The following is a 20,028-nucleotide window of genomic DNA, read 5'->3' on the forward strand; positions in this document are numbered from 1 at the left end:
AAGCAGGAATATTCATAATGAAGATAGTTTATACTGTAGATACCTTATACCAGGTTTAAAAATAGTATTTAATGTAGTAGTAATGTTATGCATTACAACCCATTTCCAGAATTCCTGGCATTTGATTTCTGTCATCGTGACTCTCTTTAGAATTCGGTGCCAAATTGGCCAAGTTAGGCTAAGCCCCATTTATTTTTCTTTTATTGCCACACATGTTTACAAAGTAGTTTTGCTTGTTAGAATTCTCTTTCCATGTTTACAGTATAGAGAAATAAAATGCCTTTATTGCGTAGCTCTCACATTCAAACTTGAATAGGTTTTTATTTAAGACGATGTTCTTTTTAGGAAAAAAAAAAAGGATTTTAATTTTTTTAATAAATATTTTAAGTACTTCTTCTTTTTTTCTTTTAGGGATACCTATGTAATGCTGTTGCAATTCATTATATTTATTCATTTTACTCATGAATGGAGACTCTTATTCAAAGTAATTTCAAGGTTAATTTTATTCATGAAAATGTTCAGGTCTGAAAGGACATATTGAATTTCTCATGTCATTTGCATTCACACAGTAGGCTAGTTTGTTTTCAAACACAAACCGTTTGAAGTACAAATGAGGCATGATGAAAGTGATCCCTCATTCTATTCTTCCCTGTTTGCATGATGTCTTCTTATTTTTAGAATGGACTGTCTCTTTTTGAAGGGAGGCAAGGAGAAGTTTGAAGGAGAGAGAGAGAGGGGGGAACTGTGTTTTTGGAGCAAACACGGTCATGTAATCCAGTCTTTGGCTTGTGGGCGTTTCATTGTGGTCCAAGATGGTAAATTGGTGAGCAGTGGAGCGAGGAGCACCAATCGGGTATTGTTAGAGCCATTGTGCTAGCTGATGGGGCCTACGGTTTCTCACCCCTTCAGACTATTGGCTCCCTGATTATTAACCTCAAACGTGTTTGTCTTTTGGCTGCACTTCCTGGCGAGTGTGTAGGAAACCCTCTTCTCTATTTTTACCCACTCTCACAATTTTATTTCAATTTACTGTGGTGCTCGATCCAGCTCCTTGAATTGGTATTCTTGGTATTGTGTAGATAGAGAAAGTGTTTTTCGTCTCCTTCGCTACTGGATCATTGACTAGTTGCATGTTTGTTCTACAGTTCACCAATGGTACCACTGCTCATTTATATCTACAACTTCTATACAACGACAGAAGTCTATTAGGCTCTGGTGATAATTTCACTATGTTTCTCTTTTTTGTCATTTGATGCCACATTTTAATTTGTTTTATAAAGCACAGTGATCATAAGGAATATCCATTAGCTTCATCACCAGGATGTTTTACCAGGTAAAAGACCTTAGTAGTCACTTACCACCGAGCAATCTATGAGGCGCGATGAACACTTTGTATTATCTCATCATCATCATCATCATCATCTGATATTTGGCTAATTTCTTCTGCAGTGCTTGTCCTAGCTGGCTAGTGTTGGATTATGTATTCGCTCATTTTGAGATCATCGATCCTTGATGTGCAGTGATTCACGCCTGCTTAGATTAAAGCTGAATCTAATGAGATATAACCGGATATTGCATGTATGCCGACGTGTCTATGGTGTCTTCTGTTTTACCCACTTCGAGTTCCGCATGTTCGTGTGTGCTCTCTCTCTCTCCCCACACACATTTTTTACCTCCCTAGCTGCGCTCTTGTGGCGTAATCAAGCCGAATGCTACAGTACTCCTATAGCCTCTCCATTCTTCCCTCAACCCCTCTTTCCAGCGGACTGGATTCCCTGCTATGCATTCAACCGTTCAACAATCAGCAATCATGAGGCATCCGTCATAGAACACCCTTCCAAAATGATTAGAATTGATTTGGAGCCAGCCAGCCAGCTAGGAGCTAGCTCTCCCATGATGGATATATATGCAGCTTGAATCATCACCTCTTAATTGAGGGCTATTATTTTGAGCGAATTCATCGATCATGAAAGATTTTGTGTTGCAGTGAAGGAAGGAGTTGATGAAATTAATTTAGTTTATTCAAAGTTATGGATTGACATCAGAGCCTCTCTTCTGACCACCGAAGTAATACCGAAGACTGATCGTATCTCATTTACACTTGAGTCATGGTCAATAAATATTGTGCAAACAGGGATCCTATACGAGGAAATTATTAAAACGGCACAAATTAATGCATTAACGATCACTTAGGTTTGCATGTTGGTTTTTTTAAGCGCAATTGGACGCTTGTGTGCGTGCTCATTCATTACAAAGTTGTTTACACTGGTCAGTTATTGATCTGTTAAGACAGGACAAAGGAGTTGCAACACAACAACAGATGTAAAATCAATGCTATCATCGGACAGAGCTGGTAAACATCCAAGTGTTCTGAGATACCACCTTTTAACCTCCCATTCTATTTTTGCCCTTCGTCATGGAAGCTACATTCATTCATCTCTTATGGTGTGGATTTGTGAAATAGCACAACTTTGTGTGATTATCGATCAGCAGTATTGTTTTTATTCCATTTTTTTGGATTTGCATGGTCTTTAAATTTTCATCTGGAGTTCATGCAGAATTGGAGTACAAGCAGAATTGACCTTTTAATTTCAATGTAGGATTTGTGGGTACATTTTGTTTTTGTTCTTTGTCTCATGTGCTGATGAAACAACATTTTAGAATATAATTTCTGAGCCTTTTGAAGGAAAATTATTCTGAAGTTAACATCTGATTTGTGATATATCGTCGCTGTTTTCACGAAGTGACGGTAGTGAAAAAAAATTGCATTCACTTTGCGTTACGATTTTCCTCACTACCGTCACTTCGTGAAAACAAGGACGATATGAGCAATGCGCTCATTTTTGTATGATTGGAGAAGCTGTAATGGCGGGAAACCTGATTTGGCATAAATATTGTGGATTATTGGAATATTGTCAGTTTTGCTCCTCCTTGGCTACAAATGAGATTTCTGTCGCCCATTAGCCATCAGCCACGCACGGAACACGGTAACTCGTCATTTCTTCTGACATCTCAGCATCTTGATCTTTGATCTCTACCTCTCTGCAAGCACTCGTAAAAAGGACTCCATTTCTTGGCAGCTCAATCCCCAATATCCATCATTTCATATCCTCGGAATTAAACGCAGACCGTTTGAAGCTTCGCATCAATTCTTCTTCGTATCAACAGTGTGCTGATTTTTGTGACACATATGAATTGGGGACCTTGCCATAATTGATAATGAGTGAGTGAGATAGAAAGAGAAAAGTAACTTGTGAGAGAGAGAGAGAGAGAGAGAGAGAAAAGAAGATGAAAGAGAGGGGACAAAAAGAGAGAGAAAGAGAAAGAGAGGGGGAGAGAGAGAGAGAGAGAGATGGAGGGAGAGCATCTTAGAGTTGAAGTGTTATCTTTGTCTGTTTGATGACCTGTGAACTGACAATCTGCCCATCCCAGGCCAGGCAGGTTAAATTTCAACCAGACAGATTGCACAAAGTTTCGCTTTTTAGCCACAAGATAAACAGGTATCATGGAAAAACAGAAGCTACGATTTCCTTCTACCGCTTAACAATAATAGAAACCTCAAAGAATCCAAGCAGAGATCATTGATTCAATGGACGATTTCCCAGCTCGATCAACACTGTGAGAAGGGATTATTTGAATTTTGAGATGGAGAAAGAGAGAGAGAGCATGAATATTTTTCATATTTCCGGCTACAGCAAGTCTAGGAAACGTGAAGACCAACAGTTTATGCATCGACCCATATTTTATGTCTCAGTGGAAAAATGTTGGGAGATTAAGTTTCATTTTGCTGCCACATTCTGAAAGATAGATGGCTGTTTGCAAATGTTTACTACAGCAGAGTTTCTCAAAATCTGAAGGTTTTGATTGATTAAAAACCTTGGAACATTCTCTTTTTCAATGTTACAATGACCATCATCAAAGAGGAGGCGGACACCTGATGAAGATCCGTGAGGTACTTTTGGAGTCGGTCTTGATGAAAGAATCCTTTGATGCTCAAATCCCACCTGGATACCCCTGGAGTTTGATTCATCCCTGATTGTGATCAAAGAAAAAAAAAATTCTCTTATTCAAATTGACATCCTTATGCTCAATTTATCCCTTTCTTGTGGAGGTGTTTGACTTCAAATTCAGGCCTAAAAAATGGATTTGAAACTATTGTTGTGGAGAGGTCATCGTTTGAAAGGATCTGCTGCTTGTGTTGCATTCGCTTAAATTTATCAATAGCCATTTCCCCTCTGTCAGTGGCTATTATCAACATCTAACCAGCGTGATTGGATTATTTCCACCGTAATTGTCTGCTGTTAAAGATGTTGATTTTATGCCAGTAGCGCTGAAATTCACACCTGGTTACATATTGTGGAAGTAATTGTTGCTTGGAGGAGGCTTTTCATTTGAAAGCTCCAGGCTGCCACTTTGGTGTCCACATATACCAACAGTTCATTCATATTTCCAGTGATTATCAAGTCTTTCACCAATTTACTTTGTGCTCAACCATCTGAGTACCTATCTAATGGCCCTCCATCATGCCTTGTTAGATTGTAACACACCAACGGACCAATTTTTCATTGGATGCTAGCCATCTTTCTCCAATACTGCTGTGCACAAATCATTCCAGTCACTTGTGAGATTTTGTGACCAATCTTCTCTTCGCAGAATACATTACAATGAGTTTAACAAAAAGGATTAAAATAATTTGTGGCTTTTTTCACCCATTTCTGCTGTATTGATTATGAACGGGACCATATGGTTGATGGTGTACTGCATTAATTGTACTCACAGGAACCATTATCGTGCTCTTCATGAAAGCTGTATTTCTGTTTCTTCAATTGATATAGAATTTCAATGAAGCATTGCTGTGTCATTATAGAGTGAGACAAACAAAAATGAGAGGAAAAAATATGTCCTTTGTGAATATCAATTGATGGCCATGACCTGTGTAATGACCTGTAATGGACACCTATAAAGTGTGAATTGACTTTATGCCATTACTGCATTAGGCATTGGTTTGCTGACCTCACAAGGGTATCATGATCTGTACAAGTGTACTATTTTTGATTTATTTGGTAAACACATGACACCATTGAGTTATCTTCTAAAATCTTGTGGCAGATTAACTGTCAGTTTAGTTTTGGGTTATGCTTCAAGTCTTGCAGTCCTCATCTATCATCTGGTCTATTGGTGTAGAAATATGAATCTACAATTTTGAAAGAAGGGATTTTACTCATTTATCAATTCTGAGCCAATGAAGGAGATCAAGCAAATGTGATTACACTGTACTGGTTTGTCTTTTTCAAGCAGCACTATTGGAGGGAGTCACCTAACCATGCTATCTCCTTTAGAGTGATGTATTGTTGAAGTTTTGCATCTAATCTATCGCTTGATCTTCTTCTTGTGGAAATATGAATCTCCAATTTTGAACTTGAATTTTCAATGTCAACAGAGAGGCTTGAATATATAAGCATCGGGTTAACTATGAAGTGATATATGAGGCAGAGCTGTGATTCTAGGGCGGCCTTTTGTGGAGTATATGAGACCCAACTGTCACCTCAAAGATTGCAATTGACCTTGTTGGATTGGCTTTGTAATGAGGAATAACCAAAGGAGACCTGATGGAGTTGAGTAAAAGTGTGAAACGTTGTTACGGCTCTCCGGAGAGAACAAGGAGAGCTGGCAGCTATGCCCCCAAGTGAACAAGATTTACAGCTGTGTCTATAAACCATTCCCTGGCATGCCTACCAGGTCTCCCAAAGCCCACCCCAACTCCGGTTTCCTAGGCCGATGATGCACACACAGCACGTTGTGCACGTTGCCGCTGTCTCAGTTTACTCCTGCGGCCGGTCTAAATGGAAATGATCACCGATTATAAATTCTGCTCTTTTACCTAAAGCTCTCTCTAAATAGCCCAGTTGCTATGTAAAAACTTCAATGTTCAACTCATGATGGCTGTGATGGGTTGCTAGGCAGTTCAGTTGATATTCAAGGTTGATTTTTTTCTTCTCCCTTTGCAAACATGAGACACCAACATCAACAATCAAGACAGTCAAAATTGAATTCACCTCATCAGGACAGCGTGAACATTTTTTTCTTCTCACTTTTCATTGAAGGAGAAAAAAAAAGTTTCTCATTAAATTGATGATATATTTTCTTTGAATGACCTATTGATATGCTGGCATCATTTGTGGGCAGCCTAATAGCGCCTTTTTGGAGGACATCCAGGTGATTTGGACAGACTTCATCTGATTTCAAGGATGAGCAGGTTGGAACACTCCATTCAACTCACTCCAATCAATGTGGAATAACTAGTATTCACAGATTTAATCTATGCTTATTAACAAAAGAGGATTTCAAGTCGCATACTGGCTCGCTGTATCGAACCGTTTGCGGCATTTAACTGTCGTCATTCTGCAGGGTCAGTGCTTGATCATTTAGTGCGGACTTTGCTGCACCAGGATTTTCTCGGTGATGAATGTGAAATTCCATGTTTTGCCTTTACTCTATCACCAGTGATCGCGTCAAAAGTCTTGACAGTGATATTGTGGCTGATTTCTTTGGTGATCATTTATTCATGTGTTAGAGATTGTCATCTGTTCATTTGGATTTGTTTAACGACTTATGTGTCCCAGGACAAATCCAATAGAAACCATACTAATATTTATATATGACCTCAATACTCATTGATGAATTCATTGCACTTTTGTTCATTTTTTAGTGAAGGCAACCTTAATACTTGATCTCTGCTGACTTTTATCATCATCCCATGTGATTGATCCTCCAAACACTTTGGAGCAAGGACTCAAACAAAACATTTGACATTGTAAACCAGCTATTGAAGCGACAGCCTAAATGGTGCCACAAACAACAAATCTGCTTGACTATGGTGCCTGCTGCTCTGTATGCGTTTCATGCTATGGAGAAAAGCTCAATGGAGCCATTATATCGTAAAAACTATTATGTCTTGTGGAAATGTTCGCTCTTTTGTGAGAGAATAATGCTCAAGTTCGTCATCAGCAAGCCAGCACCTTTTAAATGTGAGTATACTTTGACATTAATTATGTATCTTTGTACATGTGAGTAACACTTCTACTTTCAAATAATGCCTGTTTAAGAATGAAAAGCCATACTGAGAGAAAGAAGGGCAGTACCGGTATTTCATAGACATTTACATAAAATGTAATGCCCTGATGACTCTCAGCAGAAAATTTGTGTCATATGCCATAGTCTTTAAGGTATTATTAATAAACTATGGTGTTGACTTCTTACTTCTTTCTCAAGTTTCTTTATAATTTTGTTATTATTTTTGTCCTCATTTAGTCAAGAAAAAGAGATTACCTACCATTTTTCACTTTGAATTTGAGCAACTACAGCTTCAAAACAACTGCCTAAAATATGAAAAATGACTTAACGATAACTATGATGTATAACAAGATTTTCAATTTAAACATTGGACAAAGAATGGAGTTGAGATATATTCACTCTTTTATTGTCTAGATCACATTGAACTTCAGATTCCCCTGGCTTTCAACCCACGCAAACAAAAGATTTGACATTTTGACCCAATTTAAAGAAATCGCACTGACGCTTGGTGTATTTTTCTTAGTTTCCTAGGGGATTTACGCGCCAAGTTTGGAGGTTTGTTATTACTCTTGTTATAATTGTGCCACGATTACACGACATGCCGTAAGTCTAGAAGTGTCTGTCAAACATTTGTGCTTCCCCCATGGTTTTACAATAATGCAAATTTAAAAGGTCTTCTGTATTTGAGTTCTGTTTCTTATGTATTTCATAGACAATGCTCAAGGGGAAAACTTTTTTATAATATGTTAAAAAAGCGCAGAACTTTGTGCTTCCCCATGGATAATGTGAAAAAAAATCTTGCTTTTCAAGCTGGAAAAAAGAAGAAAAGAACAGATCGTCATTTTAAGGTTTTAAATTTAGCAAACAAATTAGGTTCAGAATGTTTCAACTGGATACACTATGCCTTGGGGGCTAAGATGTCATGAACTTTGGCTCCATAATTCCAATCTAGTGCATTCTCTATTCTGCTTGAATTCTTTAACCATACATTTTGTATCGGTACCTGTCTGCCTGCACGTTGGTATGTATGAGGGGCCCTTCCCGTTGACATCTGTCAGATCAGACACATTTCCTACAAAGTGGATTCTGGTGAAGTTCTACTGTCAATTGTCATGGATTGTACGTGCCGTTGAATACAGGAGATGTGGAAAGTTACTTCTCGATTCAGCCCTTTAGTGTCGAGGATTTCAATCATGGTATACCATAGCTTAGACCCAGTAAGACTGGATTGTGACCGTGAAACTTGATTACTGTTCGATTGAGGAGCAACTTAAGTGCTGTTTGCTTGTAAGAGCTGTGAATTTGAGAAGAGAGCATTTTTACAGGAAAGGATTTGAATAGGGGTCAATGGAAAGTCCATGAAATAGTCAAGATGCACCTGCAGCACTCTCAAAGAACATTTGTAGCACCATCATGCTTTTTTAGTTAGTAAAAAAAGCATACTCTTTAAAAACTAATGACAAGAATGAGGAGATGCAGATTCGGCCTTCGCACTAAAACAATTATCTAGTTGTGATTAAATTATCAGCTCCATATAAAAACCTAAGTGGTAGAAGGTGAACATAGCATCTTTAATTGAGTAAATGCTGAACTGATGCCATCCCTGCTGACATCTTCATGTTCATGGCATGAAGATGATGCCTTCCTGCCTGCCAGCCACTAGCAGCACATCCCCGTCTCAATATTCCATAAGTGTCCTGCCATCATTGATGTCCTCAGAGACCATCCCACAAAGGGGGATTAGAAGGAAATTAGGAACATGTGACATGACTAATGATGATGATTATGTTCTGCTACTACTACCCTACCTCCGCTTTCATGTAGCTATGTGTGACATGAGATGTACCTGCCATTGGAGATTGTGTTGTTGCATTCTTAATACACGCAGTAAGGCATACTATCATTGCTCTATTTCTGATAAAATATATCAGACTACCTAAATCAGAATTGTAATTGCTTAAAAGTATGAATATAGATTAACTTGTAAAATATAAAAAAATTAATTAAACAATTCAGTTATGTTAACTGTAGATTAGAAGAAACACACTTTTGAATAAAATGTTTAAAGAATTTAGTTTACCGATATATAATTATGAATGCTGTTCTGAAAGAACTTGCTCTGAAATGATTCAAAACAAATTCCTAGTATACTATTCATATGGTCATATCTTTTCTTCTTCATTTTATAAGATTATGTTTCATATCCAATTTTTTCCCTATTCTGATGAATATGAAATTGCTTTTAAGTTCTTCTTTGCTTTTTATAGGCTTGTTGATCTCAAAAGTATTTAGAGAGTTCTTCTTTTTGCAACTCCATCTTGCTTTTGTAACTTACAGATTACAATTTCTTACAAACAACCTGTTTTTCTGCTTTGCGCTTCGATTGTATCCTGTTTGTGCCATATTGATTTTTTGTTTCATACAAGACTGGATACCAAGTTGTTTTCTAGTTGCGTATGATTAACAAGCTATCTGTACTTTGTAGACTATTCAGAATCCATCTGGTAACAATACTTTAATTTTCATTTGCTATTCTTGTGCATCTGACAAAGACTGCCTCGCGACTGGCCAATTTGAAATTTGCTCCTTCCTCTGCGTTTGATAGTAATATCCGGAGAAATTCTCCCGCTTGTTACAGAGAATATTTGTTTCTAAATATGTCCTCTGTTTATTATTTGGACTCTTTTGGAGTCATGGTCTAGAGGCAAATTGTCTGTTTATATTTCTGCCACATGGAGATTCATTGATGAAAGGTTCCTCTGATTTGTAATGATTGGAAGCATCCATTTCAATCAGGCAATATGTGTGTCTTCTCACTCCACTTTGTTTATGTTAGGAAGAGATAGAAACATTAGGATTGATAATAACAGTTTCTGAGATGTGTTCCAGGTTTACATTTCCGACATTACCAAAACTGTGCAGAAGCCATTTCCTAATTAAATCAGTATATCTCTACTGAAGATCGGGCCTGATGAGTCCTGCATCAAAAGTTAAATTCTTTTGAGTATGATATTGTTAATAATATCAATCCAATTTTGACATGCACTTGTACACTGAGTAGAAACTGAGCCGTGGAAGATACATACAACTGAATGACACAATACATTTTAACTGTACTCTTTGAATTATTATTCTAGTACAAAAATAAAAAATCTTATCTTTTCTGAAAATAATAATGATTCAAATATTTTACCTTCATGAAAAAATCCCTTGTCTTCATTTGGCCTTTATGTTTGCTGTATTTCAGACTACAGTACTCTTTTGCTGCTGTTTTCAATATTTTGTTTTTCAGTTTACTAGTAGATCATCATCATCATCCACTAAAAGATAAACCAATAGTAGATTTAGCAGATCATCAACCTCCTTTGCAATAATAAATTGTTATTAAAAAAATCCTATCCCCAGGCATCCAGGAGTCTTCCAGAAATTTCCTGAGAAGGCATAATAAAAGAAAGAAATGCAGATATTGATTTGGGAGTTTTTTTAGGACCAGTCGCCACCGTATGAAATCTGCCCTGCGGGTGACAGCTGCGGGGTATGGGGACGCATAAGCTTCTTGGTAGGCAAAGAAATACTGTAATAGCTCGGCATAAAAACAAAATATAATCAATGTAATCTCACAAATCTGTGAAGGGACAGATACAGGCTCAAGATTATTTCCTGGCTCAATCAATTACTAGTGACAAATTTGCTTTCTATTGTAATTGGTATGCATTCAGAAGTGAAGTGAAAGAATGTCAATAGGTTACTTCATCTGTAGTGTAGAAACGTAAGAAAGTGTGAATTGTCTGCATCCTGTTATTTTTCTGCCAGTTCAATTCATCTGCCAAAGAAAGTCAATGGATTACTTAAAGAAAAATCAAAGAGGATGTGAAGCATGTAAGAACAACAAACTTTAGCCACTTGTTAAGTAATCACCTCCACCAACCCCCCCCCCCCCCCCAACCCATCCCTTCCTCCCACAATCTCTTTTTCTCCCACTCTCTCCCACTGTCCCCTCTTCGTTTTTCTCCCCCCCCCTCCCTCTCTCTCTCTCTCTCTCTCTCTGTGGTGTTGATTTATTGATAATAATTTTCATTTCTGAAAACAGAAAATGTAGTTTAAATGTGTGTAATATTTTGTCTTGGGAAGTGAATATAACCATGGACATACTGATGATATAACTACCTATTGTACCGAACCACCGATAATATGCCAGTTAGGTTACGACTAGAGAATCTGTTAGGGTTAGGGGTAAAAACTTTGTGTTCATCATCACCTCGGTAAATCTGTCATATTTTCTTAAACCTCCCAGTTCATAGGAACGCAGCTCAAGTGGTTTTTCTCTTGCTGTTTTAAGGTTATTTACATAAGGGACTATTTGGTATTTTCACTGCCTAGACTGAAATGACAGGTATATTTTGCTAGCATATACATGTTATTATTTCACCCATAGCTATATTAACTATTTCATTTGGGTTTTGCCGTTAGCAGTTCAGCATTGAGATTCCAATAACTGCATTGCAGTGAGAGAAACACAATACCAAGCAGGCCTTTCCCCTTTACCCCTGGCCTTTACCCCGATAGTCAAACATATAGAAGGTTTATTTATTAGTGAAGTGACATCAATACCTGTAATATTGAATTTCATGTTATGTACATAATCTGAATGTTCTTCGATAGGGAAGAATCAATATGTCTGCTTGGTCTATTGTATTGAGATATAATCACTTCTTTAGAAGATAAAAAATATATGAATGGCAGGATGAGATGACCTTGGTTTTATGATAGTTACCCACACAATGGTTATTTTTAAATGATTTTGTACAGTATCATTGTGGGATGGAATGATAATATTCAGAAGAAATACCGGTATGTAGGGTGTGGGTAGAAAATGCAACATATCATAACAATGACAGAGTGTCAGTCAGCATCAAAATGAAAAGATAAAACATGTTTTTTAAAGGAAGAAATATGAGGGAGTGGAGAGTGATGGGCTCTGGAATGCTCAGCAAAGCTCTGGAAAGAATACAAAAAATGCTCCTGAGAAGTCTTCTGCTTTTATGCAGGAAATTAAAACCTAATTCTATGAACAAGAAATTTTCCATATTTATTGTTAAGTTAATGCAGAACCAAGTTCAAGACATCCTTGAATGTTATGAATGCTCAAATGTGTATTTAAGTTTGTATGAATTAGTGCAAGTAACACTGATTCCAAAATGGATATTGCATACTATTTTAAAGATGTTTACCCAAACTCATTGCCAAATTATTGTCTGGAAGAGGATGAGACTATTTTCGTAATTGTGTTAGAAGCACTATCAACACTTCTCTCTTTGTCATGTATAATTAAATCATTTAAAAACAAAATTGACAGACATGGAGTACTATATCCAATTTCTAAAATTTCTATTCTGTTTGAGAGAAATTTTATTTACATAAAGTAGATAAGTACTGCATGATTGCTCAAAAGATTTTATCAGTCTGACAATGATGTACTTTTTGACATCATAAACAAGGTCTGTGTCAGATCGTCAATTGTTTTGTCCCGGTGAAAAGGTGACAAGGTCAAAGGTTCACTTAAATATTGTGATAAAAATCATAGTGCAGTGGTTCAGGCAGTTAAAGAGCAATACAAGTTTGAAGAAAAATACAATAAATAACTCACTTTTTTGTGCCTATTCCTTTGTTTCCCACTAGGTTTTCAAACAGGTATCATAAATAACATTTTGTTAAATGTGGTGTTTTAGAGATGTATTTCATTGTTGAAATTAGCTTTAAATATCTTCCATAGGAACAAGCTTCATAATGTTCTACTTAAATCCCCAACTTTTACGAGAGAAAAAATAACTACAAGTACTTAAATTTAGTAGAACATTTCCTTGGGGGGGGGGGGGGTAGGAATAGAAAGGTTCTAGATACAAAAGTACACCATAGATCAAAAATCTTCTCAGTTTAACAAATATATTGCATGCATGCTGCACTGCTGTTAAAAAAAAAAATTGTCAATGAAAGTTACTGCGATATTAAATGCAATGCGTCATTTTCTGTTCTGTAGATTATTTACAAAATTCAGATATAACTCATTTGAATTGGATTGAAACTAATCATGGGATGTTTTTAAACACAATGGTAAATCAAGACATCTCAAAATGATAAGTCATATCTTCTGTTAAGAGCCAAAATGACATTAACTCTGTATGAAAGGATATGAGTTTACGCCATCTTGGCTCTCATCAGACAATCATGATGAGAACTACTTGCTAACATGACAGTTGAGAAGTGCTTTGTATCAAACCTTTGTGATTTGATGGCTTTTTAATTTTTCTTATTTAATATATCCCTCAAACAAGAATTGGTGTCACTTGTTTGCTAAATCAAGACTTTCATTATGGATCAAGATAACTTGGCTTTAATTCATACTCTCTCAATACTATTTCTTTCTCCCATGCCATTCAGATTCCTTGAAGCTTGAGAACATCCCCAATGGGTCCATCACCAAGAAGCTCCCTCAGCCCCCCACCACACCCACCAGTGACATCCAGACTCCGGAGTCCACCGCCAAGAGCAGTATCGCTTCCAACCGCTCCAAGAGTCCCACGTCCAGTGCTGAGCTGTCCAAGACAAATTCATCTACCCGATCCGCTTCAGAATCCAACTACAATGGTAACAACAATGCTGAGATTGCATATGAGGATGACATTGGCCAGGGGCAAGAGGATGCAGCATCCTCAAGAACATTGGATGTGCAGAGGCCATCACCGTTTGATAGACTCACGGATAGCATCATCACTAATATGTTTTCATACCTATCCACAAAACAATTATGCCGCTGCTCTTGTGTGAGCAGGAGATGGCATAGGTTAGCATGGCAGCCTACGCTATGGACTACAATACAGCTCTCCGGGAGAAGGCTGGATGTTAATTTCGCGTTGAAAGTGCTTGTGAAGCGGTTATCGCGAGAAACGCCGTACCTCTGCCTGTCGGTGGAGAGACTTTTCTTGAATGGGTGCCATAGACTGTCTGACAAGGCCCTGGAACTCGTAGCTCATAGGTGCCCGGAGCTTCTTCATGTCGAATTGATGGGATGCCACCAGATCAGTAATGCTGCCATCTTTCAAATCGTCTCCAGGTGCCCTAACTTGGATTACCTGGACATCTCTGGTAGGTAGAAGGGAAATGAACTAAGTACTGGTTCAAATTCAAAGTAGGGTATCATCAATGGCATATGGGTGTAGATATTGAGGGGGGCAATGGAATCATGGGAAGGGAGAGGTCTCCACCAGCAGATGAAATGAAAAACTACATCGCTACTGATTACACAGAGGTTGTTAGAAAGAGGTGTAACATCTTCTTTTCCTGTCTTACCCCTCTCTCTTTTAAATTTCTTTTTTGTCTTCCCCTTTTCCCCTTTTTTTTCCTTCTTTCTTTTTAATGCAATTTTATTGGGGGAGCATATATGCTGCCTCCCTATAAAATGGAGAGGGAGGGGGGGGGGGTAGCTTTGCCTCTGTTACTCAGCTATGACTTAGGTATCACCAAATGAAAGGGATGAATAAATAATCTGTTTTCTTGAGTGAAATGAAATATAAATAGGGTATTAAATCAAAGAAAATAAAATGTCTTTGTGCCTAACAATAATTGACATTTAATAGTAGTAGTACCATTTCTGGATTTGTAGTTAAAGTCATAACAAGGCTCTGATGCTACCACAAATCACCCCTGTTCATATGTGTCATTCTTACCTGTCAATAAGTTTCTAAAGCCAACTTATAAATTGTTGGAGTATCGACCTTACAATTCTGTGCTAATTTAACTATTTGTAAGCAACAAAAGTAGAATCAGTCGAAGAAGGGGAAATTGAAAGTGTTACATGAATTCCCAAAGGTGATATTGTAGTAGCTAAAAGGGCTACTTACAGTTTAAGGAGATACTTCTAAGCAATTTCCTTCCACATCTCCATATTGAAGGTGAAAGGAGTTTAAAGGATTGAGGTTGCAAATCTCATTCCATCTTTGTAGCTAGATAATGATAAGCTTTGTCACCAAGCTTTGTAACAGTAAGAGATTAACAGCTTTAGTTGTAAAGTAGCTTAAGATTCTAGAGAAAAGGTTAGGGATGAGAGTGTAGTAATCCTAGAAATTCTGTTTTATAACCTTAACTACTTGTAGTGAGGTATACATGTAATCTGCCTTGATCTATTGATGACCCCAAATTTATTTCTACGAAGATGGTGTATGCGGTATTTAGCATTTCTCACAAGTCTTATGGGGATATCTTCAGCTAAAAGTGCAAAAGGGTGAAAGTTTAGTGCTGGTCATCTTCAGTTCATTGCAGGAATGTGAAAATCCTGTTAACTGCTTCATTTCTTTTTCATAGAAACCTAATAATTCCCTCTTAAAATGATCAGATTTGTTCAAATTTGCTTGAGGAGTTAGAAGTAATCGGCTCAAACTGTTGAGTTTGCGGAACTTTGCTTGTTGTAAATTTATGGCAATGTTGCTGGAAGTACACTACTATATTTTATTTATATATGGTTATAACTTTATAATGGACTCTATATCTACAGCAACATAGAGTTTTAGACTATATGTATTCATATTTTCAACATCACAAGAGAGAAATTGATTGTTTGGTGATAATATCAAAGTACATGCAGCACTGTACACTGCAACAAAGAAAGTACAAAATGGTAAATTTCTCTTGTAGTAAGAGATAGATCTGTGTACATTTTACTAGCTGTTCATGTCATATTCAAGATAATTGAATTGTTTCATAATTATATATGTGCACTGTCCAAATCATCAAATGGTGACAGCATAAACATCTTGTAAAAAACTCATGCAAAATGCACTTTATTACTTTCAAATGCATCGATCAACCTCAAATATAGATAATGTAGTCATTTAATGATTAAAATTATTTATGTAGCCAGCAATCTACACTTTGAATTCAATGTCGGCAACCTCAGCATCAATCAACATGATTTTAGACGTAATGGCCATTTAATGAAATAGTCCATGACTCTTTAACTCATTCATGACAGTTGACCACATATTATCACGGAGTAGATTCCTCCATGCAGAAATACAAATGACCAAAACTCCAATTATTGAAAATGAATATTAAAACTTCCATTGAGACATAAGCACCACTCTATTGATAGGCCTGGATTACATTTTGCCTCGGAAACTCGGAAAGTAGATAATTGGCCAAAAATCGGCCAGAATATCAACAGTAGAGAGGATTTGCCAGCTTACAAACTGAAAAGGCATTCATTCAGCTAGTCTACTTGATACTGTGGGTAATCCTAATGGATGTATGAAGGATTTTAATAGTTAATGGTATTTGAAAGTCCCTTTTCTTTCGCAGGATAAATATCTAAAGCATATTTGTAAAATAGTGCTTTCTGTCTAAACCTATTTCACCACTGGATTGACCCTTTTCCTTTTATGGCATATTCCACTGTAGGTTTACTTGGTTACTGGTATGCTATTTTATTGATCACAGCACAGGAGCTTAAAATAAGTGCACAATATACTTCATATATGTCATACTCCATGAGGAAACTGCACTTTTTGTTACTTAACATGCAAATCTTGAAATAGGATACAGTGATGCTATTTTTTTAAGTCTGTGGACTGCATCTTATTGAAATAGCCCGGCCAATCCCTGATGAGGATGAATGATGTATAAAAGAGTGAGCTAGATACTCGTATTGACAACTCAAAAACATATTACTATATGCTGTAATTATCTCCTTGCCATTCAATCCTTCTTGCAATCCATCCAATATTATTGTGTCTACAGAATGAAAATGGTAGGACATGACATAGAAATAAAAATGATATTACTATACAAAATTACACAAAAAAGAGGTCATTCACAAAAGACAATTGAAACTGTAATGCAGACAATCATTTTCTCACAGCAAATAAACTATGTCAGACTTGAGATGATGCTGATTTATATCCTATTATACCTACCCTTAAATAAAGAGATTAAATAGAAGAATTTCCTATGTGGTATCTTTTGGATTTTGGCAGTCTGTATGAAGGCTAGTGAAGGATATTTATGGAAGTGTTGGGTGGGCATAAACATGGATGGATGGGGCTGAACCCTAACCTGAACTTTGATTATGGCCGGTAGGCAAGTAAAACACCCCCAAACAACAGAAAAAAGAAAAACCTTTTGGTGTAGATTACTTCCTTAGATACGATCTTGAAGAACAATATACCATTACCTCCAGACCCAGAGGGAAGGGCATTGTAATCCTATACACACCAACTGGCATTATTGAAGCTTCCACTATCGATTTGGATATTTTGGTCGAAAACACGGCTTCATTAAAGGAGCTTTTGGGGAAACCTACAGATTTGGGGAATTTGTAATCTAAACTAAAAGAAATTGGTAATTTCCAGAGAGGTTGATGATTAAGGCTGTGAAGGGTAGTCAAATGCTCGAGTACCCGCACGGTTGACAACTACTCGGGTACGATTTCTCGTACCCGAATATTCGGCCGCAAAAAAAAAAAAAAATTAAATGTCCAGGCCGACGCTTACCCGTGCCTGGGTGAGCGGCGGCCGCTGGCATGGTGCCGTCGGTAAAAATGTTTCCCAACTAGCTGGGACCAAATGTCTGGATTTCTACTTGGAGGAAAATGGATTATTCTGCCATCTTTGGTTTTTAAAACAGCATTGTTCACTGTTATTATTATTATTAAATCGGCGCCTTCAACTGCAACTCAAAGTAAAATTGCATGCGTTTTCGGCGACAGAACTGGGATACTGCTCCAGTTGTTGTTGTTGTTGTGTTTTGAGTTATTGGCGATTAGTCAGTGATTTGAATATTGTCGCCAAAATACTTTACGGCCGCAGTGGTATGTATGGTGGTGGCAAAAAAAAAATAATAATAAAATAAAAATAAAATTAAAAAAATTTAAAAAAATAATTTTTTTTTTTTTTTTTTTTTTTAAATTAAAAAAAAACATGGCGTCCGAATACTCGAGTATTCGCTTGTAAGCATGGGAGTGTACTCGGGTACCTCATTACACTGTTGTGCACAGCCTTATTGATGATTGTCCGGATATCAAGGATTTGATGTGCATTAGAGTGTTTCGTTTTCACTTTATTCACGAAATGTGTACTATTATTGAGGGAAAGAAGCTGGGCATTTTGACATTGACATTTAAGGATGGCACAGAATTCTGTGAATGGTAATTCTAATGATAACTATACTTATTACGAATCTCAGTGATTAGAAATCCTTATGGTACAGAGTCATAAATAGATCCTGCATTTCAGCAATTTTAGACAGATCATAAACAAAGGAGAATTTACCTAAGTATTAATTTTGAACTGTTGCTAGGAATAAACTTCTCACCATAATACTTTCATTGTTTTGACTCATGATTCTAGACTGTACTTAAATCCTTCTTGATGTTTTGATTTCCTTTTGCTTCCACACATTTTCAGGTTGTAAGCAAGTAGACTGTATGAACCTTCCTGTGGAGCCTGCCTACTCAGATCCCAAGGATTTCTTAAAGCAGCGGATCAATCTACGCCATCTGGACATGTCTGACTGTTCTCTGCTGGATGACAACGGGCTTCGGACGATAGCCACCAACTGTCCGACTCTGGTCAACCTTTATCTCCGAAGGTGCGTCGGAGTGACTGATATCGGTGTGCAATATGTAACCACTCAGTGTCTCATGCTAAAAGAAGTCTCTCTCAGTGACTGTCCGCGAGTCACTGACTGCGCCATGAGGGAACTTGCCAAGCTGGAGTACCATCTGAGGTACCTCAGTGTGGCTAAATGTGAACTCATCACAGACATGGGTGTGTATGCCATAGCCAAGCATTGCTACAAGTTACGTTACCTGAATGTCAGGGGATGCGTATTGGTGTCCGACAAATCCCTGGAGGCCCTGTCGAGAGGGTGCCCAAGACTCAGATCGCTGGATGTTGGCAAATGTCCGCTGATCACGGATCATGGCTTGGTATCCATAGCAACAAACTGTCAGAGCTTGAGGAAGTTAAGTCTGAAAGGCTGCTTACATGTGACTGATCAGGTGATCGAGGTCTTAGCGCAAGTCTGTCCTGATCTTCAGCAGCTGAATATTCAGGATTGTGATGAGGTGTCCAGAGAGGCTTATAGACTACTCAAGCGATGCTGTCGCAAGTGTATCATAGAGCATACCAATCCAGCTTTCTATTAATACCTTCCTATCGTCCTTGTGAAGTTCTTACTTAAGCAAATATCTTGAAGTATTGTTAAACTTATCACACCACTCTCATTTCTTCTTTGCCAAAATATAATTTGAAAGGTCCGTTGTTTACTAGAGGTATAATGTTTCAATAATAAATTTGGCATTGGTTCGGCTACCTAGATAATAAGATTTGATACTTATCCATTAGAATGTAAGAAATGCATTCTATCAAGTTGTAACAAATTATTCCAAAAAAAGATTTCTTTAGAAACAATTGTTAGTACACCAAAGAAAATCAACTGAATTGATATAAGAAGCTGTAATCAAATTGAGGCTTTATTTACCCCCCCCCCCCCATAAATCAGTCATTTTGTTATGGACAAATTTCACAATATAGAGGATCATTAGATTTCTAAATCACTAAACAAAAAGTTAAGAGAAAGAATGTTTGCTTAATTAGTGTTTCCCTCTATCAATTCTGGCTTATACAGTAATACTTCTGAAAGGAGAAATTTGTTATATATTTTACACAGATGAAAAACATATCCTGTTCACCTGTGAACTTCTGTATGGAGTTGCTTCAAATATCATTATTCTATTGATTATAGAATTGCATATTCTCTGCTGTATATGTCTGAAATAACTATGTAATGATGTAATGAGAGAATACAATTAAACTCCTTCTTCTGTTTATTCTTCTTACCATTTCTATCATTCCATTTGAACATGAATATATAAATGTGTTCACGGATATTGATATATGACTT

At 37.2% G+C, this 20,028-nt stretch overlaps 1 protein-coding gene across 1 annotated transcript; it reads left to right on the forward strand.

The window, feature by feature from the left end:
* Positions 1 to 471: 471 nt before the first annotated feature.
* LOC580713 (F-box/LRR-repeat protein 7) lies at positions 472 to 19,440 on the forward strand. Its single transcript, XM_011662607.2, has 4 exons — positions 472 to 1,155; positions 6,710 to 7,028; positions 13,513 to 14,217; positions 18,528 to 19,440. Exons 2-4 carry the CDS (start codon positions 6,875 to 6,877, stop codon positions 19,268 to 19,270), a joined length of 1,602 nt encoding a protein of 533 aa, XP_011660909.1. The 5' UTR covers positions 472 to 1,155; positions 6,710 to 6,874; the 3' UTR covers positions 19,271 to 19,440.
* The last annotated feature ends 588 nt before the right edge of the window (positions 19,441 to 20,028 follow it).

This window comes from Strongylocentrotus purpuratus, unplaced genomic scaffold, assembly GCF_000002235.5.
Source record: "Strongylocentrotus purpuratus isolate Spur 01 unplaced genomic scaffold, Spur_5.0 spur5_scaffold_6, whole genome shotgun sequence".
Classification (NCBI taxonomy): Eukaryota; Metazoa; Echinodermata; class Echinoidea; order Camarodonta; family Strongylocentrotidae; genus Strongylocentrotus; species Strongylocentrotus purpuratus.